Genomic DNA, 25308 nt, shown 5'->3' on the forward strand with positions numbered 1-25308 from the left:
AATGAATTCATTATATTTTACTGATCACATGCTTTGTTAGTTTTTAATGTATAAAATACTCGATGATTTCTTATTGTAAAATCTAGAGAACATTAGTTTATCTTTTCCCAGGGCCAGATTTAATCTTACCTAGGTAAATTGTAATTTGTCTCAGTTTAGTTGATTTTTGTTTATATTTTGCCCTACCTCCTAGAAGAATATAAAAACTAGAGAATGTGTTTAGCCCTGAAAGTTTATTTTTTTCTATGTTCAAATGATAAAAAGTCCACCAAGTACTTATTAACTCTTTTCAATTGTTTCTTATTTTTTTTGACGAATGAATTGTTATAGAGATTAACTGAGATAAAGGTAATAACTAAAGCACTACTGTGACTGTGGGATATATAAAAACAGAGTTTGGGCTGCAGATGTAGTTCAGTGGTAGAGCACTTGCCTAGCATATGCAAGGCCCCTGGGGTTTGATCTATAGCACCATTAAAAAAGGAGGGGGTTTATTTAAAAATTGTTTCTGTTATATTTTATTAGTTAGAAGCCTATATGGCACCTTTAGAGGTAAATTATAATACTATAAAAAAAATATTTTGCCAGTGGTTTGGGAGGATAAGGCAGGAGGCTCTGAAGTTCAAAGCCAGCCCTAGCAACTTAGTGAGTCCCTAAGCAACTTAGCAAGGGCCTGTCTCAGAAAAAAGGGGTGGGGTGCTGGGGTGTGGCCCAGGGGTTAAACAGCCCTTGGCTCAATCCCCAGTACAAAAAAAAAAAAAAACTTTTGAGGATCAGATTTAGGGAATATTTCTTTTGTTTGATTCAGAAAGGAATTCTTACTGCTTTTTTTGTTTAATTGGTACTCTTACAGGTCCCTTTAATAATCAAGAGATGGCGGAATGGTTTCAGGCTGGATACTTTACTATGTCTTTGTTGGTGAAGAGAGCATGTGATGAAAGCTTCCAACCTCTCGGTGATATCATGAAGATGTGGGGAAGAGTTCCCTTCTCCCCAGGCCCAGCTCCCCCTCCTCATATGGTGAGTACTTTCCAGCTCAGTTGGAGTACATGTTAGAAACAGGAGTACTTGATTCTCTTTGAAACACAACCCCATGTTTCTTTTAATTAGAAAGAAATGGTAGTTCTGGGGCTGGGGATGTTGCTCAAGCGGTAGCGCGCTCGCCTAGCATGCGTGCGGCCCGGGTTCGATCCTCAGCACCACATACAAACAAAGATGTTGTGTCCGCCAAAAACTGAAAAATAAATATTAAAAAATTCTCTCTTTCTGTCTCTCTCACCTCTCTCTTAAAAAAAAAATGGTAGTTCTTTGAAAGTGATTGAAATGATAATGGGAGACTGAATACTGAGCTATAATGGCCTTTTCAAATCTCTCCATCCCTCTTTGTCCCCTGTGTACTTGTGAAACAGGATTCTTCAGTACCTTTCCAGCAGATGTAGCATGAAGGAAAACCACCAATTTACCCTGACCTACCTGTGGTCTGCCTCCTTACCACTCTAAGCTCATGTTAGAACTTTTACCTTCATTCATCTGCTGTGCTTCAACATAAATATCCTCTTTGAGTTCCTTAGATGGAATGCACATTCTCCTCCTCGTATCTCCATTTGCCTCTTGTTTTCTGGCTCACAGAATTCTTAAATTTGAGTCTTTCCCTGAAACAAATATCATCAGTGCTTCAGGATATTTCGGGGACTTAAATCTTTGGCTGGGGAATCCTTCTTGAAGTTTCTCCAGGCCTCTCCCCAAAAAGTTCCTTTTGAAAGTTTCTTAATAGTATCTCCCTCTCCATCTCTTTGTTGTACCTCCTGACTCTTCCTCACCTTAAGGAATCTCTTATAATTAAGATACCATCTTATTCCACTAGATGGCATTGTTTAGTTTTTAAAAGATACTAGAGTTTTTAGTTAAGGGTTTGGGTAAAAGAATAGTGTTTGAGGGGAAGGTCTTGGATTCATTTTGCTTTCAAATATATATACAAAGTGGCTTTTAGGTTCTTTGCAATTTATTTAATAGTGTTTCTTCCTCCATCCCTTTACTCCCAGGGGGAGTTGGACCAGGAACGATTGACCAGGCAGCAGGAACTCACAGCCTTGTACCAGATGCAGCACCTCCAGTACCAGCAGTTCTTGATACAGTAAGCAAAAATGCAGCATGATATACTGCAGCACCAAAGGGGCTTTAGACAGGATCTGCTCCCCAGTCTCTCATCTTTACAACAGAGAGCTGCAGGCTCACGTGATACTTTAGTAGCCTACTAGTGGCATGTTGACCACTGTACATTCTAATTGTAGTCTTATCTTACCTCTTAAATGCCAGACTTTTGCAGAAGATGACACATAGTTATAATTTTCAAGGTCTGTATTTATTAAAGGAAGAGGCAAAAATGTTTGAAGAACTTAATGCCTTCTGAGGCTGTCAGTGAGACAACATATAGGTGACTGGCAGGAAGAAGTTAAAGTTTATACTGTTTAAGAGTAGGCCGAAATGATGACAAAGTCACTCAGGTTGCATAATCCTTATAGAAGAAGTAGGTTTGCTCTGGTGTGCAGGTTGGCAAAATCTGTCCTTGGTGGCCTATTACTTTTTTTTTTTAAATAAGCAAAGTATTACTGGATCACAGGTCCATCCATTTGTTTACAGATTGTCTGTGGCTGCTTTTGCTTCACAAAGGCAGAGTTGAGACTGTGTCGCTTGCAAAGCTGAAAATATTTACTCTTTGCCCCTTCTCAGATCTAGGGGGAAAATTACCTATAAATTTCCAAGTGGAATTATTCAAATTTAAAAAAATTTTATAGACATGATTTTATTTTTTGCAGAGGGTATTTCATTTGGAAATAGCTGTTAAATCTGTTTTATTTTTCACTTTTAATCTGGTAAGGGACTGTTTTCATATTGAAGGCATTTGGTACTTTTCTACATTTTGTGGGATTTTTGTTGTTGCTTGCTTTTTGCTAGAAATACATCATCTATATATTCACCAGAAACATGTTGTCTATGAGTTTAGTTATCTGTGAAACAAGTTACAAATTTTCTGTGTGACTGTTATTATTATGAAGGATCATAAAATATATTTGGTTGATATTTCTAATGATTTTGGGGGTGATGATGAACTCAACTTTGTCTTTCGATGTCTTATTCAAGTGAACTATAAATGTAGGGTCACTCTTTTTTTTTTTTTTTTTTCCTTTACCTTTTTGAAGACAACAATACGCACAGGTTTTGAATCAGCAACAGAAAACAACCTTGCCAACCCAGCAACAGCAACAGTTGGCTCTTCTCCTCCAACAGTTCCAGGCTCTAAAGATGAGGTTGGTGGTCATTTCTATTATGTATCACATTTGTGTGTGTGTATGTGCATGCCTGTGTGTACATTCACACATGTGAAAGAATTAAAGGAAATTTGGTATAATGAATGAATTTGTCAGAATATTGACAGATAACCCATATCTACATGTTGTATATAAAAACAATATAGTTTTAAAAAGTAATTTAGATGGTCATAGCATTAAAAAAAACCTTTTTTTTAAAAATAATAACCAAAGAATAATGAGAACATTATTTCTTGAAAAGCAGCATGATCTTATGGAATTGTAAGAACAACAAAAAATCATAGTCTAGGATTTTAATTTTACTTTCATCCATAATATCTGTAAAAATATATTAACAATGCTATATAGAGTTAAGATTTTCTGGAACCCAAAAACCATTAAAGTAGGTGCAAGGACAGGGAAATTATGCAGAAAGCATTTAGGTTTCTGCTCTTTCAGATTATGATTCAGGATATTTGTCTTCGCTCCTGAAGATGTGCCAGTTACTGCTATCAAAACCTTACTGTCTGATTTAATCAAAAGGATTCATATTTCTCCTTTGAACCTTATTCTATCCTATGAAGCAGGCAGGTTGGTAGTAGGACCTCTGTTTTAATGATAGGCAAACTGGGGCTCTGTGAGGCTATAGGACTTGGCTAAGCTAACATGGAAAACTTCAGAGACAAAAGTGCAGACTTTTTGGGTTTTTTATCATAACCTGCCACCACTGTGACTTTTGTTGACACGATCAGGGTTTTTAAAAGATAGTAGGTACAGCAGTCATTTAGAAACCAGTATTTGCTAATACTGTAGAAGATTCCTGTGATCACTGTGCCTCTATTTTTGTTCCTTGTCTAACTGCTTTGGTAGTTTGGTGATCAATAACCCGGAAAACCCATAATAATCTAGAAGTTCCTCGTATTTTTGCAAGTGACAAGAATATGTTAATTTTTCCCCCCTCTTGCAGAGTATCTGATCAGAACATCATTCCCTCAGTAACTAGGTCTGTGTCAGTGCCAGATACTGGCTCTATCTGGGAACTTCAGCCAACAGCCTCACAGCCTACAGGTAAACACTTAAGAGTGTAATAGTAATTTATAATTCAGTTTTTAAAAAATGTGTCAAATTTTTATCCATTCTGTATTGAATATTAACAAAAAGTTCCATTATTAATAGATCATAGAAGAAGACTGAAGGTATTAAAAATACACTTTAAAGGATTTTCTAATGGAAAAGTCTTAATTGCTTTTGGTTTCTTAAGTGAAAACATGCATAAGTAAAAATAGATCTCTCTTTGAGTTAAGGATTGATAACATGCATTAATATTGTAGATGCCCAGAAATATAGGGAAGGGAAAAGCATGCTTTGAAATGAGTACCTTCCTTCATCCTCTGATCTTTTTGCATCAAATTAGAAAATTTGTGGTTAGGATTCTTTTTTTTAAAAAAGTCGGGATGCTGGTGAAGTAAGTACTTCTTTTTCTTAAGGTCTGATGTCTGCAGAGGTGTGGCAAGTTTGAATAATGAGTAGTTCTTATAAGAGATATGAGTTTGGGGGCTGGGGTTGTGGCTCAGCGGTAGAATGCTAACCTTGCACGTGCGAAGCCCTGGGTTTGACCCTCAGCACCACGTAAACATAAATAAATAAAGTAAAGATATTATGTTTAAAAAAAAGAGAGCTGTATGTTGTTTGAAAATTCTTAGGAACTGTAAACATTGGTGAAGAGCTGTTGAGCCATAAAGCAGTGTTCTAACACTGATCCTGCAGATTATGACAGTGAAAGGATGTATTGTCTTCCTTCAGAAACTTTCTATGCTATGTGTATCTTATTATTTTTTTTTTAGAAGTCATTTATAGTTAAGATATTAAAATATTCTCCAGTGTTTTGGAAACTCTTAAGTACATTATTAAACAATTTCTTTCTTTGGATTTGTGTGGGGTCATAGTCCTTTTAAAGTCCATTGGCTTTATATAGTAGTTAGTAGTTCATAAATTGAGTGTCATAGGAAATAGATTTGCGATGTTGGCAAACCTTGTTGGCAGTAACAAAACAGACTCAGAAGCATTTATCTGTCATTTCCATGTATGATCCTGTACTGCCTTTTAGATCACCCTGTCCAAATATTACTTGTAACACCTCTCCAACCTTGCCAGACTCCTCCCCAGCTCCAGCTGTAACACACAGGCTCTCTTTCCAGATGAAATTCATTCTGTAACCATTTTTAAATGAATAGTTCAGTGGCATTTAATATCTCCACAGTGTGTACCCACCTAGCTCTCTCTAGTTGAGTATAGCAAGAGGCTGTATGGCTACTGGAAGTCTGTGGAGTTGGATCCAGCACACTGGGATTGAAGTCTTGGCATGGCCACATACTTGCCATATGCCCTTGGGAGTTTTAAAAACTAGTTTATTACCTGTAAAGTTGGGGAGATTTGAACAGATGCCTTTATAGAGCTTTTGCATTTTGACATCAGTTCCCCAATAAATGCCCTATACTTCTTTCTTTCTAGATGTATTGAAGGACAGTGATAGAAACGAGAATCTGCTGGTAGTTCAGTCTACTTAAAAGCAAAACAGATGTGTATAATAGGGCTCATTCAGGCCTAGGAAAAAAGCAGCTTTTTTTTTTTTTTAAATTATGTCTATGATTATATGATCGTGAGTGCAAGCTCTGACTTCCCTCATTTTTTCCTTTTTCTTACAGTTTGGGAAGGTGGAAGTGTATGGGATCTTCCCCTAGAAACCACAGCACCAGGCCCTGCCCTGGAACAGCTTCAGCAGCTGGAGAAAGCCAAAGCTGCAAAGGTCTGGAACTCATGCCACCATGGCTGTGCATGCCTCCCATCTTCAGGACATAAGCCTTTCTCTTTATTCACTTCTTTCTCTCTTGCTAGCCAGACCTTTTCTTTTTAGTTTACTTCTGCTTACCTGGTATAAGTACATTCATATTCTATCCTTTTTGTGTCTCTTCTCCCCAAAACAGCCTCACAATATAATTAAAATTAAAGAGGGAGCAGTAGTTGACATGAATGATCATGGTCATGTGTGTATTTTAGTTACATTATTCTTATTATGAGCGTTTGTTAGAAATACTAAGGCTGTGACAAATATCCACTACATTATTTGTTGAACTCCTGATCTATGGCTTGAGTTCTCACATTGAATCTTTATAGTCATTTCCTCATATCCCCAGACATGACTGAAAAGCTGGAAATTATCGCTTGTCCTGTGTTCCATCCACATTTCCTAGAGGAGCTAGAATCTTGGAATTTTGGAGTTAAAGAGGATGGATATCTGTGCCAACTCCTGTTGTCATTATATAATGTTTTCTGGGATCTCATGCCTCCAAGCAAGTCTCATTACTATTTTACCCTTAATGCATTCCTGTTGCTTGAGGTAGTAACAGTCTATATTTAGAGTGCCCAAGATTCATGGTTCAGGTCTTTTCCCGTAAATGAGTGAGACACCATAGTTCATAGAATTCTTGAGCATCTTTTGGTTCCTTGATGCTTTGTGTTGGGAACATATAGCTGATGAAAGTAGAGTCCCTTGGGGAGTTTGCAATCTTGTGGGGGTCGGGAAGGGAGGCACAGGTTATTAGCACTCAAAATAGCACAGTGTGGTCAAGAGTATAGGAGTCATCTACCTACAATTAGACAGGTGGGGATCAGGAATTGGGTTACACTTCGGATAGTAATACCAGAGTAAATTTTCACTTTAAGGGTAGTAGGACTTAGCCCAGGTGAAGGGTTTAGGGATGACAAAGTGGAAGGAGGTGAATATTAGATTGCATTGGAAGGACTGCAACACCAGTAAAGTGAGGGAGAACATGATGGACTCTGAAGACAGTTGAGTAATTTGCTGTGGCCCAGAGACAAGGTGTATCTGAGCAGTAAAAGATGAGAGACTAAGGAGATGAGGATGGTCATCATGAGGGTACTTTTTCATGTCACATTAAGGAGTTAGATTTATTTTTAGAGTGGAGTGTGCTATTACATCTAGTTTATGAGTGTTTCTTTGTTTTATTTTGGTGGGAATTGGTATTGAGCTAGGGAACATGGGCAGAGCTAGATGAGGGAAAACTTGATAAGAGACTCTTAGGAACATGGATGAGGAAAGTGAAGGCCTGAACTATAGCTGTGGCAATGGGACTGGAGATAAGGTGCTGGATTTGAGTAGTATTGGGGAAATATATGTGATATAATTTGGTAAGGTCTTCAAACTTTAAAGAATTGTATCATTTTCCACACTAGCAGCTTTACACAGTAGCAGTTGAACCTTGTAGCTACACTGTTAGATCTTAAGTCAGAAAATTCTTTGTAGGGAGATTAAATAACAGACATGCCATCCCAGGAGAGTTCTGATGATACTCTCATACTGGCCACTTTCTGTCTGCAGTGCAGTGCAGTATGGAGAGGAGAGAGATGGCCAGAATGGAGGAGAATGCATTCAGTTTAATTTTTTGGTACTGGGGATTGAACCCAGGGATGCTTTACCACCACGCTACATCTCCAGTTCTTTTTATTTTTTTTATTTTGAGACAGGGTTTCATTGAGTTGCCCAGGCTGGCCTCAAACTTTCGATCCTCCTGCCTCAGCCTCCTGAGTCGCTGGGATTACAAGCGTGCGCCACCACACCCCTGCTTCTTGTGGTTATTGTGGCTCGTCAGAGCTTAGAGTCCATGCAGGGTTTCATCACCCAGTTGCAGCACCAGCAACTGAGTGAATGGCAGTGTCTGCACCCCCCAGCTTCTGCCAGTACTGCTCAGTGCTTTTGGGGTGCTCCTGTGCTTGATTTCAAGTTTCTGAGAATACTCTCATGTAATCCCAGCTAGAGCAGGAGAGAAGAGAGGCAGAAATGAGGGCAAAACGGGAAGAGGAGGAGCGAAAGAGGCAAGAAGAGCTCCGGAGACAACAGGAGGAAATTCTTCGGAGGCAGCAGGAGGAAGAGAGGAAAAGGCGGGAGGAAGAAGAGCTTGCCCGAAGGAAACAGGTACATCTCTGGGAACTGTCTTTGTCAGAGTAGGGCTTCTGTGATATGTTCACCAAAGCGGGGTGGGGGGGGGAGTGTTAGCATAATTAAGATCAGAACTTTAGAAGTCTCACTCACCTTTATAGAGAACCTTTGTTTTCCACCAGTGCCCATAGTCTTAGTAAATAATTCTTCGAATTGATTTCTTTTTCATAATTTTCTGCATTTTATAAACCAGTTAGATTTCAGAAGTTCTAGCCTTTCTGCTAAAAACATGAAGGAGTAATTTTGGTGAGCAGCAAAAATATATATTTTTTTTTAAAGTCAAGTGTGTTTTCAGAAAATAAAATCTGCAGTAACATAAAGTGGTTAGTCTTTAAACGTTGGTTCAGTGGCATTATATACACTCATGGTGTTGTGTGACTTCACTACTATCTGTCTACTGAGCTACTTCGTCTTCACACACTGAAACACCTTACCCATTAAACAGAGAGTTCCATTTCCTGTTTCCCTCTGTCCCCTGTAACCACAGTTCTTTCTCTGTGAATTTGTTCCTGATACCTATAATTGGAAGTATGCAATGTTTGTCTTTTTTGTGACTGGCTTATTTCATTTAAGGTTCATCCATGTTGCAGCATATGTCAGAATTTCCTTCCTTTTTAAGGTGGTGTATATTCCAGTATACATTTTATTTTTCCATCTCTTGATGGACATTTGGATGACTTCTGTTATTGGCTATTGTGAATATTGTTGCTGTGAACATTGATGTATAGATGTATTGAGTTTTACTTACAACTTTTGAGTATATACCCAGGAGTGGAGTTGCTGGGTCATATGCTAATTCTATTTTGAATTTTTTGAGGGACCACCATGCTGTTTTTCACAGCTGTTTTACCATTTTTTGTTCTACAACACATAAGGGTTCCAGTATCTCTACATCCTTGTCACACTTTCTGGTTTTGTTTTCTTTCTGAGGGCCTTCCCTGTTGGGTAGGAAGCCATATCTCGTGGTTTTGATTGATATTGAGCATCTTTTCATATGTTCACTCATGCAAGTATCTTTATGATATTGTAGTTCTCATTGACTTAGACCTTTGCCCTCTATTCTTTCCCTTAATGAATCTTTTCTGAGGGATTAGGGAGGAGGAAATAAAAATCAAAACTCCGTACATGTAACTATATATAGCTCTCCCTTGATATCTGCAGAGGATTGGTTCCAGGACCTCTACAGGTCCTAAAATTCCAAAATCTCAAGATGCTCAGGTCCCTAATCGTATCTTCCTATATAGTTTAAATCATCTCTAGATAACTGACAATACCTAACATAATGTAAATATTATGTAAGTAGTTGTTATACTATATTTTTAAGGTAATAATGACCAGGTAAAAAGTTTGTATAGCTTAATATAGATACAGTTTTTGTTTTCCGAATATTTTTATTTTGTGGTTTGGTCAAATCCATAGATAAAAAGGGCCAGCTGTATTTTTTATAACTTACATTTTTATAACTACATTAATGAGTATGTCAAATATACCTCAACAGAACTACATTGTCATATTTGCTAGCTATATGAAAATTTTTTACGTTCTAAATTATAATGATTTAGCCAGTTCCCTATTGTGAGAGATGAGGCTTGTTCCTATGTTTTAACTATTTTATATATAAGAGTGTTTAAAAATCCTTATAGCTAAGTCTTTTCTAAGTATTGATAAATAGTGAGGCTTAACATTTTTCATGTATTTTTCACTGTATGTCTGTTCATGTGCTTGGTCCATTTTTCTTTGGGGCTTTTATATATAGACTCCCATAGAAAGAATCTGCTCTTCACTGACCCAGAAGTCTAGCCTCGCTGCACGTATATATCCCACTTATAGGCCCTAAGAAGTGCTCTGTGAACAGAAGGATTCATGCTGAGATGAGAACTATTTACATTTCTGAGTTGTACTATGCAGCAGTATTAAAAGGCTCTGAGAAGTACCACAGTGACAAAATCCATTTAATTCTGTAGTGCTCGGTGTTTGCTAAATGACTTTGACAGCAGGATCCCTTTTTGTGTTGTATTTGATGATATTGGTGGGATTTTTGTTTTTTAGAACATGTTCTGGGACACATGGCTTTCTCAGTACTTCTGACTAGAAGAACTTAAATTCTTACCTCTTCAGGAATTTTTGGTGGCTATAATGATTAACTATGCCTTAAGTTTCCAGCTGATTAAAGAATAGGGGTTAAAGGTACCAATGGAGAAAGCGAAGCCTAAATTCTAATGTAGTTCCTCTAGGGTTAATCAGTAAATGATGTAGCTAATAGAAAAGCCAGAATAGACGTCACAGTGTACTGCAATTTTAACTACTATTATTTTAAATACAACTTTATTTATTCTTAGGTGCCACTTCTCCAATTTATATAATACTTTTTACTCTAGATCCTCATTATATACTTTTTTATATTTACTGTTCACAGAGACTCAGCACATCATCTATTCCTTTCTAAATTATAACTAATTGATATGATACCAATAGATAATCGAGTTTAACCTTGCTCCCCTACCCTTTATTTCTTCAGGAAGAGGCTCTGCGACGCCAGAGGGAGCAAGAAATTGCATTAAGACGACAGCGAGAAGAGGAAGAAAGACAACAGCAAGAAGAAGCTCTCAGACGACTGGAGGAAAGGAGAAGAGAAGAGGAAGAAAGGCGGAAGCAGGAAGAATTGTTACGCAAGCAGGTGGCCAAGTGTTTCCTTCTAATTGCTTCTCTGAAACTAAGAATTAGGACATTAACATAGCCTATCTAAACCCTTTTCAGTTTGTTGAAAATTAACCAAATAAGCCTAATTGGCTCTTTTTTGTTATTGTTTGCCGAAGTCCCGCTGCAGCAAACTGCGGGGTGGGGGTGGGGTGACGGTGATGAGCAACTTATGTACATTGATACAGCAGGAGTGGAAGCCGTTTATTGTAGGACAGGGAGTGGTGTATATACATTCCACACAGCTTATCTTAATTAACACTAGGTACAGCAGTCAACCAATAAGGAATCTCCACACTTAATGGCTCCCTGGCGTTACTTCACAAACCACTCCCTCTGGCATTTTGCCAGGCGCCATCCAGACTTGTTTACAGACTCTAACAATTGTTGTTTTGTTTTCAATACTGGGAATCCAGGGCTGCTCTTTCTTTGAACTACACTTTGCACTTTTTATTTTATTTTTGAAATACAGTCTCATTAAGTTACTGCACTAGTAATTCTCCTGCCTCCATCTTCCTGGTTGCTGGGATTATAGGTGTGCAACATCATGTCCAGCACCCTAAATGGCTATTGTTACTTCTGTCTAAATTCTTTTTATCATCAAATGAAACCCTGTTTCCTGGGATAAAAATAAAACCAGTCTCTCTATAATGATGAAAAATGTAAATTATTTTTTAGCAAGTTTCAACTTTATACAAAATAAACAGAATAGTACATCAAATTCCCATAAACCACCCAGCTTCTGTAGTTACTAATGGAATGATTTTTGTATATGGTGTGAGATAAGGATCTGATTTCATTTGGCATGTGAATATCTAGTGTTTTTTTAGAACCATTTATTGAAGAGACAGTCCTATTCTTAAGTCTTAACATCTTTATCAAAACCAATCAACTCTGAATTTATGGATTTATATCTATGTTATTCTCTCTCTTTCTTGGTTGCATGCTTTGAAACACTTAAGTTTTAAATTTTGATAATGTCCAATTTATCTGTTTTTTTTCCTAAATTTTATAGTTTTAGTTGGTATTTTAGATGTAGATTTTTATATTCTGAAGGCATTTTTTTAAAGATAAGTTTTTGTAACATAATTTCTCACAAGCTATGTCTTCTCTATTCTTTGATAAACAGAGAGATCATATTTTCTTAACCACCCCTTCCCCTTCTTGGGGAGTAGTGCTGAGGATTGAGCCCAGGGCCTTGCATATACTCCACCACCGAACTACTTCCCTAGCGTAGTTGGATTTTGTTTGTTTGGTTGGAGTTTTTTATTTTTTCTCATTGTCTTTCTCTAAAAAAATATTCACCTACATGAAAATATCCCCTGCTTTTCACCCCCACCAAACCAAAAAAAAAACCCTTTATATTTAATTTTATAAGTAAGTAATTGCTTTTTGTGTATGATATGAAGAATGGGTATTTCCTTTCTCCATTGAAATTCTTTGGTACTTTTGTCAAAATCAAGCATATAAATGATTCTTTTTCTGGACTCCTGTTCCACAGATCAACCTCTGTGTGTGTGTGTGTGTGTGTGTGTGTGTGTGTATCTATTTTTATTTAATGTTTATTTTTTTATTTGTAGTTGGACACAATATCTTTATTTATTTTTATGTGGTGCTGAGGATTGCACTCAGGGCCTCAAACTTGCTAGGTGAACTCTCTACTACTGAGGCACAGCCCTAGCCATTCACCTTTATTTTTAAATAAGTAATGCACTGATTTATTTTTTATTTTTTTATTTTTTTTGGTACTGGGCATTGAACCCAGGGACGCTTAACCACTGAGCCACCTTCCTAACCTCCCCCTCCCCACCCCTTTTTTAAAATTTTGAGATAGGGTTTCCCTAAGTTGCTTAGATCCTTGATAAGTTATTGAGGCTAGCCTCAAACTTGTGATCCTCCTGCCTTAGCCTCCAAAGCTGCTGGGATAAGGGCTGTGCACCAGCTTGCAGTGATTTGATTACTGTAGCTTTCTCTTGAGTCTTGAAGTAATCCAGTGTGACTTCTAGATTTGTTCTTTTATGCAAAACTGTTTAACTTAGATCTTTTGCCTTTTATTAAAATTTAAAACCATCTTTTTTTTTTTCTGAACAAATAAAAGCCTGCTGTGATTGTAAATAGGATTGCATTGAGTCATTGAAAATTGGGGAGAATTGGCGTTTTAATATGTATTGAGTCTTCTAGTCAGTGAATGTGGTATATCTTTTTATTTATGTTTTCCTTTCTCAGTAATATTCTAGAGGTTATGAACAGCTTTTGTTAAATTAATTGAGTATTTTAATTTTTATGCTGCTATTGATGGAATTTAAAAAGTTGTTTACCAGTTAGTTGTTGCTCCTGTATAGAATTGCAGTTGTTTTGCTTGTATTGATCTTGTATCCTGAGACTTTTAAAACTCATTTATTGCTTACAATATTTTAAGTGATGCCTTAGAATTTTCAATGTGAACCTTTATCTCTGATCCAATAGAAGCAGTTTTAATTCTTCCCTATTCAGTCTTGGATAGAAGTAAAGTTGACAATGGATGGCCTTGTTTCTAATTTTAGTGAAAAGATATTCAGTGTTTCATCATTAAATATATTGAAAGTTTTGGGTTTTAGTGATTATAGCTCAGTGATAGAACATACAAAAGGCCCTGGATCCCATCCCCAGCAACCCCCTTATCCAAAATGTTGAAAGTGTTTTGTAGATGCAAATTATATGACTGGAATTTTCTGTCTATCCCTAGTTTGCTGGAAATTTTTTTCATAAATAGTGGAATTTGTAAATTACTTTATCTGTATTTATTGATAATAGTTGTTACCTCATTTCTGCTCATATTCTATTGTCTTGGCTGAGTGGTAAACCAACTTGGTATTCCCTGTTTATTATGTTAACCTAATTTGTTACTGTTTTGTTAAGGATATTTGCAACTATGTTCAAATGAAGGTCTATAATTTTCTTAAAATGTATTTGTCACATTTTGGTGTTAGATTATGTTACTCTCTTAAGTCAGAAAATAATACTTTTCACTAGCTTTTGAAGTCTTATTAAGATTGGCATTAGTTCTTCATTGAATATTTGATAGAATTCACCATTGAAACCATCAGGTCTTAGAATTTTCTTTGTGGAAAGGATTTTGATAAGTGATTTTTTTTTTTAAAGCTATAAGATGAATCAGGGTTTTGACCGTATTTTTTTCTCAGTCTTGCCCATTTATCAGGTTATATCCCCGTCTTTTGAAAGAACTGATTTTGGCTGTGTTTTTTGCTCTTCTGTCTTTGTATTGATATGTACTATCATCACTATTATTTTCTTCCTTCTACTGTTAGTTTAATTTGCTTTTCCTTATTCTAGTTTCTTAAAATGAAGATTTAGATAATTTTATATTTTATGTATTTTTTTTTCTGATAAGCACAAAAAAAGCAGTAATTTCCCTCTAAGCACTGCTTTGGCTACATCTCATAATTTTTGATGTGTTATATTTTTGTTATAATTTAGTTTAAAATATTTTCTAGTGATTTCTGCTTTAGCCTGTGGATTATTTGGAAATGGGCTACTTATCTTCCAAGTATATGAGAGTCTTTCCAGATAATCTTATTAATTTCTAATTTACATTGTATTCAGAAAACAATCTGTAAGATCTCTGTGTTTTTAAACTTATTGACTCTTTTTGTATTGACTGTGCCTTGTGCCTTTCCAAAGGCATTCCTTGGTGGTTCAGTATAATGTTCTATGGATGACAGGTCAAGGTGGTTGATAGAATTCAACTATTTTATATCCTTAATTTTTATCTACTTGTTATATCAATTGCCAAGAGAGGGATGCTGAGATTTTTTTTTTTATTTGCCCATTTGTCCCTATCATTGTTAGTGTTTGCTCTGATGAGCTCTCTTTTTAGTTGCATACAAACCTATTGGTGTTGTCTTCTTAATGAACTTTCCAAGGTTGTGAGATGTTCCTATTTACCTCCTCATATTCCTTATTAAATTCTATTAAGGTGATATTATATAGTTGGTATATATTTTTCTCATTATTTCACTTTCTTTGTGTATCTAATGATTTTTAAAATTGTAGGGGCTGGGGTGGTGGCTCAGTGGTAGAGTGCTTGCCTAGCACATATGAGGCACTGGGTTCGATTCTCAACACCACATATAAACAAATAAATGAATCAAGGTCCATCAATAACTAATAAAAATGTTTTTAAAAAGGTGTTAAAAATTGTATAGTGGGGGCTGGGGATGTGGCTAAAGCGGTAGCGCGCTTGCCTGGCATGCGTGGGGCTCTGGATTCGGTCCTCAGCAACACATAAAAATTAAATAAAGATGTTGTGCCCGCGAAAACTAAACAAATAAATATTTTAAAATTCTCTCTCTTAAAAAAAATTTGTATAGTGAGCATTGGGAATTATATGGATTCTTTTTCATTCCTTATTTTAAAGGGTTTGTTCTGGCTTTCATTGAACTCAGTCTTGATCCTCTTCCTGACCACTCCTCTGGTGGGAGGCAGTTGGAATCTTCTCTCATTTCTTGTAGTTTCCAGCTGCTCCCTTTAGACTCCATCCCTGAGGTCTGCCCCGAGCCTGTAGCTAGAGTTGTCCGCAGGTCTGAGGCCTCATCTCTTGTATAGCTCCCTTCCTTCTTCCAGCCCCATTTGCAGATGTTCCCCCTGAATATGGCCACTCTTCTATCCCAGAACCTTCCCTTTAGCATCTCAAGCTAATTGAGCCCTTTGTGAATTGGGGAGGGCCCTCAGGCAAACTGTCACAAACTTGGAAACCTTACACATTTGGTTATGTATAGTATGTATGTGTTATTTATTTTGAGGTGCTGGGGATCAACCCAGGGCCTCACACAAGTGCTCTACCACTGAGCTACATCCCCAGCCCACTTTTTTTTTTTTTAAGAATAGAGTCTTCCTTTATTTCCCTCTGGTGGTGTTTTATGTTTTGTTTTGTTTTGTTTTTTACCTTTTGGTTTTGATTCTTTGAAATCTGTTCAGCTTTTATAATTACATGTGAGATAGTTGGTCCAATTATGGTGTTTTGCCACTACAGAAAACCAGAACCCCAGAGCATGTCATTCTGTTTAAGAATATAAGTAGATTTATTTATTGTTAAATAAATAACTTTATTTTCAAAATAGTTTTAGATTTTCAGATGATTTTAGAAAATAGTATAAAAAGCTCTCATATATCCCCTATAGTTTCGCCTGTTATTAATAGATTAGTATGGCACATTTGTTACAGCTGATAAGCCAGTTAATTATTGTTAACTCAAGTCCTTTATTATTTCCTAAGACTTTTCCCTAACATCTTTCTTCTGTTCTAGGATTCCATTTCAAATACCACATTATATTTAGTTGGGTCCCCTTAGGTCTTTCTTGACGGTGACAGTTTTGCAGACTTGACTTAACCTTCCATCGCTTTGGGGTGCCAGGGTTTAAACTAAGGGTTTAAACTGCATCACTGAGCTACATGTTTCCCCAGCCATTTCTTTGTTTTCGATGAGCTTAGGAGTTTTGAGAATTACTGGTCATTTTATTGGTAGGGTATCTTACATTGGAATTTGAAGTTTTCTCATGAATAGCTGGGGTTACAGGTGTTTGGGAGGAAGATTACAGAAGCAAAGTGAATTTTCATTACGTCATATTAAGGGTACATATTGTTCATGATTTATGACTGCTGATGTACACTTTGATTACGTAATTGGCTTCAGTTAGGTTTGTCAGGTTTATCACTCTGAAATTATCCCTTCTTGCTGTGTTCTTTGGAAGTCACTATGTAAGTCCACACTTCAGGATGTGGGTTTTTTTTTTTTTAATGTAAATTGTCACAAAGCTGGAGATGACTGACTTGTGCCTGGGTTGTAGATTAAAACTCTCTCAGAAACTGAAACTCACTTTTTCATGGGTAGATAGCTTCCCAGTTAGCTTGTGTAGTGATCATTTTTTAACAGTTAAGTTGCTTAGTCAATGTGGTCTATACCAGTTATCATGCTTGTTTTATGGTGGTCTATGAGACCACTAGGAAATAGTTTCTGTCTTCAAGAAGCTTGCAGCCTATAGGTGATGAAGTTGCAATCAATCAATCAATCAATCAATCAATAAATAAATAAATAAATAAATAAATGCCACAGTTAGGATACTTTCAGCTGTGAAATGGAACAGCACACCTGAAGGTGACTCAAACAACAGGTGACATTGTTTGTTGCCTTGCTTACCAAGGAGGTCTAACCATAAGTGTTACCCACTTGCTTCAGGTGACCAGGATGCCATTAGGATTTAGTTCCATCACATACTTCTGCCCTTTTCTTTTTTTGGGGGGGTACTGGTGGTCAAATACTGGGAGTGGGGTACTGGGGGTGATCTACCACTGAGCTATATCCCCAGCTGTTTTTATTTTGAGATGGGGTCTCTCTTATACTTGCTCATGCTGGCCATGAACTTGTAATCTTCCTGCCTTGGCCTCCTAAGTTCCTGGGATTACAAGTGTGGCAGTCTTAACTTCTGAATTTATATTTTTTATCTCATGTTTAGGAATTTGGGGTATCTTGCCCTTGTATAACCTGTGTCCAAAAGGGAGTGATTCTTGTCTCGTCCTTTGTTCCTTTTGTCTGGAAAGAATGTCTTTCTTAGAAATTTCCTAGTAGATGACACTTTGGTCTAAATTAGATCTGCATCACTGATTCCAGGAGACTTTGTAAGGAAGAAGACTAAAAGAAATGGTCACTGGCAATGTAGAAACAAGCTGCCCCAATTGTACTAGAAGCAAATAGTAGAGTCAGATGAGGGGTAGTTTTGCATAATGAAAAGATAGAGGTGAAATTCATCTCCAGAATCCCCTTAGAGTGGCTGACATCTGACCTAAATTTTGTAGAACATGTTACCATGAGTGAGACAGAACATTGTAGGCACAGCAAACAGACTGCAAAAAAGGCAAGGAGTCTTTTTTTTTAAACAGTTCTGGAGGGAATAGTGGTTTTTGAGGAAAGGAACCAGAAGGAAAATGAGCCTAGGTAAGAGAAAAGTTAGTAAAAGGTGAAGAATGGGTCAAGGACAGATGTTTTTAAAGAACTTTGTGGCTGTGGGTGAGATGAGATCTAGTGGTGGAATTAAGTGGTCTTAAGAAGTTCCTGTAGGGCTGGGGCTGTAGCTCAGTGGCAAAGAACTTGCATAGTACAGGTAAGACAGTGAGTTCGATCCTTAGCACTGCATTATAAATAAATAAATAAATAAATAAATAAATAAATAAATAAATAAATGCAGGCTGTCTCCAAGTATAAAAAGAAAAGAGATAAAAAAGAAGTTGTTCTTGTTCCAGAATTGGCTGAAGTTTTTACGGTAATCAAGATTCTTGCTGGATCTTGGTACTTCTTGCACTGAACACCCTGGAACCTCAAACGGAGCACTCTTTTTAGGAGACTTTTCTGCAGCTAGTGACAGCCACTTTGAGATCAGGGCTTTCATCAATATACTTTCAAAGTGACAGTTGTATAATTCATTAAAGTTGCCTCCTTTTGAGTGTGCCAGGCCTTTGTGGGTACTGTAAATTGTTTCAAAAGAAAACTCATTTCTGAGCCAAGGATTGTGGCATGTGCCTATAATTTCAGAGGCCGAGGCGTGAATATTATAGGTTCAAGGCCAGCCTGGGCAACTTAGTGAGACCCTGTCTCAAAAAATAAGAAGGGCTAGGTGTGTAGCTTAGTGGTAGAGCACGCCTGGTTCAGTCCCTAGTACTGCAAAGCAAAACAAAAAAAACATTTCTGCCTTGGGTCATGTTAAACAGGGTTTCTGCTGTCATTTTTATAAGCTATTCGATAGAAGCTTTCAAAAGTGATTCAGACCTTTTCCCCTACAATTAATACTTTTTTTTCCCCCCCTTTTCTTTAATTTTTCCTTCTGGAAAGGAAGAGGAGGCTGCCAAATGGGCCCGGGAAGAAGAAGAAGCCCAGCGTCGATTAGAGGAGAACCGGCTGCGAATGGAAGAGGAGGCAGCCAGACTCCGGCATGAAGAGGAAGAGCGGAAGAGAAAAGAGCTTGAGCTGCAGCGGCAAAAGGAGCTTATGCGCCAGAGGCAACAGCAGCAAGAGGCCCTTCGCAGGCTACAGCAGCAGCAGCAGCAGCAGCAGCTGGCACAGATGAAGGTAAAGGCCAAGACAGTAATGAGAGGGGCCACTTGCTAACTGGTTTTAGTTACATAGGTACTGGTTTTCTTTACCATTGATTGTTACTATCGAATGTTTTCATCCTCGATAAAATAGAATACAGTGTGTTTACTTTGAGTGGTAAGAATATAAATGAGAGGAATGAACAGAAGGGGCTAGGATGTAAGCAGCTATACAAGTGTGGACAATTTGTTTGATCCATAAATTTAATGGGGGCTCTATGGTTGTTGAAATGCCCATTCCATTACCATTTAGCAAAACTGAGACAAAGATAAAAGGGGGAAGGCTGTCACTCTCAGAATTCTCATGGACTTAAGGAGTAGTCAGCATCTCAGCATCTGGATATGTATATGGGAACCAGAGCACAGGGCTTGAATACAGTTGGCTATGGGGATTTATTGAAAGTCTGATTAAGAGCTCATGTGTACAAAGGATTATTTTAGGAGAACTCAGAGCATCATTTGAATTAAGAAGAAAGTGAAGCCTGGGAGCCCAGTAAAGAGGGGTGATGGTGGTGGCGAGGCTGTGAATAGTAGGGGCCAGTGATAGAGGACTGGCCTGAGGCATGCAAACAGCAGGTCTGTCCCTCTGATTCTGAAGGACAAAGGCAAAAGCTGAGTGGCTACTGGAGAGCAAGCCTTCAGCTACTGGGAAAGTAGTGGAACTATTAATGAAACTGGAAAAACTGGGAAAGGAGGAACAGATTTTTGGAGGTTCTAAATAACTTCATGCTGGGTCTGCAGTTAGCAATAAAGTTAGTCTCCCTGTCTTAAAAGAGCTCACAGGATAAAAGCTTTTATAAAGAGGAATTTAGAATATTGTGTGATGAGTATAGTGGGAGAGGTGGCATTATGATGGTAGTTCTCATTGTGTGGTCACCTGCTAACTCATTGGACATGCAGTCTCTGATCATTATACCTCAGACCTACTGAGTGCACTCCTCTAGGGTAGGGGTGGAGTCCAATGAGCTTGTGTTTGTACAAACTCTCAGAATGATTCTGATGCTTGCTAAAATGTGAGAAGCACTGCCCTGTCGCAGTCTGGCTGGGCACAAAATCACGAGCCACTAAAGCAGGAACAAACTTTATTTCAAAAACTCCCGAGAACTCCACGCACTCGGCCTTCTCCCGGGACACACCACACCAACCGGAAATCCCTCCTACCGCATTTCCCCAACCAATGGGAACTCTCCGGGAATCCCCGCTAGAGCTCCAAAGTAGCAGGCCCAGGCAGACAGCAGGGGTCTAATATCCAATTGAATGCACATCTTAACATAATCATTATCATCTCAATGGCTTGCTGACGTCACCTTTCAACCAAAAATGCCCTGTGTCATTCCTACTGGGCTATGGCTCTCAGCACTACCCATCTGGGATATTTGGAAAGGCTTCCTGCAAATGATTGCTTCCCAACAGTTTTCAGGGATGGAAAATTTTTCTAAGTTAAACAGGCAGTATGTGGCGGGTAGCTTATGAGAGAGGTCAGAGGGTGAGCAGAGGCATGGAGTTTAGAAACACTATGGAACATTTGGGGAAATTTAAAAAGCAGATTACTATCACTAGAGTATGTACGAAGTGTGAGTTAAATATGGGCAAGGTCCCTCATGCTCTTCCAACCCTGTTAAAGATTTAGTATTTAAAGGTGTGGAGAACACTGGAAACACCACCATTTGTAGGAAAGCTTAATGGGAGTTAGACATAAGGGAGGAAAGGTAGATCAAGGCCCAGTGGTGGGTGTGAGTTTGGAAAGGAGGGACCTCGTCACTGATTATTAAGTGCTTGTTTTGCGTCAGGCACAGTAGTGGCAACTTTCCATATGTTATATAATTTAATATTCACAAAGTTTTCTTAACAAAGTTTAGATACTGATCCCTGTATTTACCAAATAGGACAAATGCTTAGAGGCTGAGTCCCTTGCTGTGGGTTCCCATGAGAGATGGTAGCAGATGTCTTTGGCTCCAGGAGCCATGAACAGGATGACGGAGTCACATGCATCACATGACATGGTGACTGATCAGAATTTGGGGTGTCAGGGACAAAATCATGGGTAATTTCCAGATCTTGTGTGTCTGGGTTTTGCCTCTCCACTGAAAGAAGATAAAGAACTTAAGAATCGGCTTTATTGAGATTATTCACATATCATCAATTTAAGTTAGGGTGTATGATTCGGTGGTTTTTAATCTATTCACAGATATGTGCAACTGTTAAACAATTGAGTTCAAAATGTTTTCATCACTTCCCTTCCTCCCAACAGAAACCCTGTGTCTTTTGATGTCCTGACTGCCTCAACACCAAATTACCTCTAATTTACTTTCTGCCACTAGAGATTTGCCTATTCTGGATATTTTTGTGTCTGGCTTCTTCCATTCCACATAGTATTTTAAAGGTTCACCCATATTGTGGCATGTAGAAACCTTCATTCCTTTTTATGGCTGACACATATTTTCTCATATGGGTAATGCCACATTCTGTGCATCTGTCTATTCATTTATTTGGACATTTGAGCTCTTTCTATCTTTTGGTTATCATGGATAATGCTGCTATAAATATTCATGTACAAGCTTTTGTGTGGCTGTTTTCATTTCTCTTGGGTATAAAACCTAGGAATGCAATTGTTGATTCAGTACTCTGTGTTTAACACTTGAGGGAACTGCTGGCTATTTTCCAGAGAGGTTTCACCTTTTTACATTTCCACCAGCGGTGCACAAAGTTTTTGTTCTTCTTTACCCTGGAGAGCAGATCTGTGAAATAGAGAGTATATGTAGTGTATGCATATGTATGTGTGCATATAGATGGGAGTTGGGAGAGAGAGAATGAATATACACTGGGATCTTAAGACTATATCTGTGGTTACTGGGAGATTGGCTGCATCAGATCTTAAAGATATACAGATTTTCAGGTTGCATTTGCATATTCTTGCTTGATATCTGGGCATGGTAGAGCTAGTACATCTCTGTTTTTATAGGTTCCCTCAGGTGGCAGTGCCAGGTTTCAGATCTGTCACCTTACATGTTTTTTGAGTAGTGCTTTCCAAGTATGTCATTTCCTATGGAGAAAACATTTCTGCTCAATTTTGCCTACATTGTTCCCACCTGTCTTTTCTCTGATAGCTTCTCTCTGGTAGCTTCCCCTCTCTTGCCCCACACAGGTACATATTGAGAGAAATGCCCTACTGCCTGTCCTGTTGGGTAAAAAATATTAAGGGTTGATTATGTTCAGTAATGTTGAAGGCATTCATTTGTTCTTTGGCAATATGGAAGATGATTTAAACTATTATACCTAAGTCTAATTAGAATTATTTGTTGTTATGTTTAAGACCCATAAGATGCCCCAAATTAAGGTGTATCATTTTCTGGCCAAGAGGAACAAGGGATTCTCTTAGAATAACCAGGATTTGAGAACTCAGGATTTCAGGACTCATGTGCTTAAATTACATTCTAGTCAGTAACTTTAAAGAATAGAGGAAAGTAGAATTATTGATCAAAAACAGTTCAGTATTCATGACCAAATTTACAGCCTGGGTAGCAGTGACTTTTTCATTCATAAAAGAGTGAGAACTAGCTGGGTGCAGTGGTGCATGCCTATAATCCTAGCAGCTCAGGAGGCTGAGGCAGAAGGATCGAGAATTCAAAGCCAGCCTCAGCAAAAGTAAAGCACTAAGCAATTCAGACCCTGACTCTAAATAAAATTCAGAATAGGGTTGGAGATGGGGCTCGAAAAAAAGGGAGACCTATACCTGCATCTTTCATTAGCTGTCTCCTCAGATCCCCTTCAGAAATCTTGTTCCTAACCTGTTCACTGGATGGTAGCACACCATGTTCTTCATTACCTTCTTGGATTAAAAATTCTTAAGCCAATTTAGTTATTCTTTGATAACTCCTTTCTCTTTGTGACTACATATTGCTGTATATGTCAGTGCCAGATGTAAAAAAAAAAATTGCCACCCAAAATGACAGAACAACTATAAGTGTATATGTGTGTTTTAGTTAAAATAAACTTAGTTTGGGGAAATGACAAAACTGAAGCAAAAAGAAGCGAACTGAAAGAATAGTATGAGAAAGAAATGAATAAGGAATTTTGAAATTAATGTTGTGAGTGGAATTGAGGGAATCCTGGATATTCCAGCTGTACGTAATGCATTGCTGCTTCTTATTTTTCCTGTCCACATTTCTTCACAAACTCTCCTGCCTTCCTTTATTTGTTAGCTTCCCTCTTCTTCAACGTGGGGCCAACAGTCTAATACAACAGCTTGTCAGTCCCAGGCCACACTGTCATTGGCTGAAATCCAAAAACTTGAAGAAGAACGAGAACGGCAGCTTCGAGAAGAGGTAAAATTTTTTTTAAGATTTTTTTTTTTTAGTTGTAGTTGGACACAATGCTTTATTTTATTAATGTTTTGTGGTGCTGAGGATCGTCGAACCCAGCGACTCACACATGCTAGGCGAACCCTCTACCGCTGAGCCACAACCCAGCCCGAGAAGAGGTAAATTTTTTTTAATGTAAGAGTAGTCTGGCTAAGTGATATTCCAGAGGATCTAGAGTGTATTATGGGTTAGTAGTTTCTGAAGACAATGGTTACTGTCAGAATTGCTATATGTCTAAATTGTATATTCATTATTAAAACTTCAGCCTATAATGTCACCTTGGCAGATATTAAGGATCTAAAAACACTATGATCAGGTAGTATAGTTTTTGTAAGTATTTTTCTATAGCTCAAATAAAAGTATGGGTTGTTCAGAATCATGGGTGAGTTTTTGTAAATATCCTTTTGTAAATTTGATGTTTAGAATGCAAAAAATTTTCTCTAAAGGTTGAACTCTCCAACTAGCATAGAAAAACTTAAGTTGAAAATAATGTATTTCTACTTTTAATTCGGTATCCTGAAGTTCATTAGGATATGAAGGATACCAAAGAGTAGAAAATAGGGAGAGTAACAGTTCTTGACAGAGAGGGCAACATGAGCAATTCAGGAGGCCTCGCTGTCAGGTGCCTCATTCAGTGATTCACTCAACATGTACTTCTTGGGTATTCACTCTCTCGTAGTCTAGCATGTCACTGAGTTCAAAAGAGACAAAATTGTCTGCTTTCATGAATATACCCTCTGGTTGAGGAGAGGTAGATGATAGAAATTATCTAAAGGAAACATAAAACCTGCTGGAGGGTCAAAGGTGCCAGAGACAAAAATAACTCTGGAAAGAGAATGGGTGAGTGAGGGAGTCATGGGTAGCATTGGGGGTGGTGTGATAGATCATCTGCTTTTAGGTAGTGTGGTCTGGGAAGGTGACATGAAGTAGCAGAGTACTGAAGAACATGCTCTATGTGGGTGTGATTTAAGGCAGAACAGTCAGCTTGTTGGAGAGTACAAGTTATCATTTTTTTAATTTGGGTTGTGTGATTCACTGAAATACAGGGTCATGGAGAGAGAGAGAGAAGTTGTTTATGTGTGTTAACCATGTAGTATGCTTGATATTATCCAGTGAGTTAAAATATTTCTTTACCTTGAAAATTATCTTCCACCTTCATTTAAAAAGAAAAGAGGATTGAACTCTTTTTTCTGGAATCATCTTTCTCTAAAAGGCTAAAACTTGTGCAGGTAACTTTGGTTTCTGCTAAATGAAAAATAAATAATAAATAATAGTTGGAATGAGTAAGAATCATAGAACAAACACTTTCTTCCCCTACCTCTGTCCCTCAGCCCATCTCCCCCTACTCTTTCCTTTTTTCCTCCTCTCTGTTCATTTTTTTGCCTCCCTGAAATTAATAACTACTTCATCTGTATTTTCATTTCATTAATTTTCTTTGAACTTTAATTCTTCCTACACCCTACAAAATTCGTAAAATGCCACTCTGTTCATATATATCACATGGAGAAACATTAGGATGAGGCTTTTTCATTATTTTCCCATGGAGGTATCCTCTTTGGGACCCCAGTTGCATAACTCTCAGTGCTATGCAACTGTCCATCTGCCCCCCTCATCCTCACCCCCAGACTGATTTTGAATTTCTCCTATGTTCAGTCTCTTTCTTTGTATTTTCTCAATTTTGTCTTTCCTTCTATTGAACTTTTGATGTATGATATCTATTTTAAATTTCTCTTTAGTACCATTTTTTTTCTGTAAGTATTTGTTTTTATAGGTTCTTTTTGTT

General features: G+C 37.8%; 1 protein-coding gene across 5 annotated transcripts in view; it reads left to right on the top strand.

Annotated features, from left to right (window-relative positions):
• The window catches only part of Gigyf2 (GRB10 interacting GYF protein 2), a 129591-nt gene that overhangs the window by 92948 nt on the left and 11335 nt on the right, over positions 1-25308 (top strand). For all 5 annotated transcript variants that reach the window (XM_077791134.1, XM_077791131.1, XM_077791141.1 and 2 more), the window contains 9 exons: positions 854-1020; positions 2043-2134; positions 3201-3308; positions 4276-4376; positions 6014-6114; positions 8140-8301; positions 10844-11002; positions 18905-19141; positions 23367-23489. In XM_077791134.1, the coding sequence (XP_077647260.1) occupies positions 854-1020; positions 2043-2134; positions 3201-3308; positions 4276-4376; positions 6014-6114; positions 8140-8301; positions 10844-11002; positions 18905-19141; positions 23367-23489 (1250 nt within the window). The remainder of the gene's footprint in view (positions 1-853; positions 1021-2042; positions 2135-3200; positions 3309-4275; positions 4377-6013; positions 6115-8139; positions 8302-10843; positions 11003-18904; positions 19142-23366; positions 23490-25308) is intronic.

This window comes from Urocitellus parryii, chromosome 1, assembly GCF_045843805.1.
Source record: "Urocitellus parryii isolate mUroPar1 chromosome 1, mUroPar1.hap1, whole genome shotgun sequence".
Taxonomy (NCBI): Eukaryota; Metazoa; Chordata; class Mammalia; order Rodentia; family Sciuridae; genus Urocitellus; species Urocitellus parryii.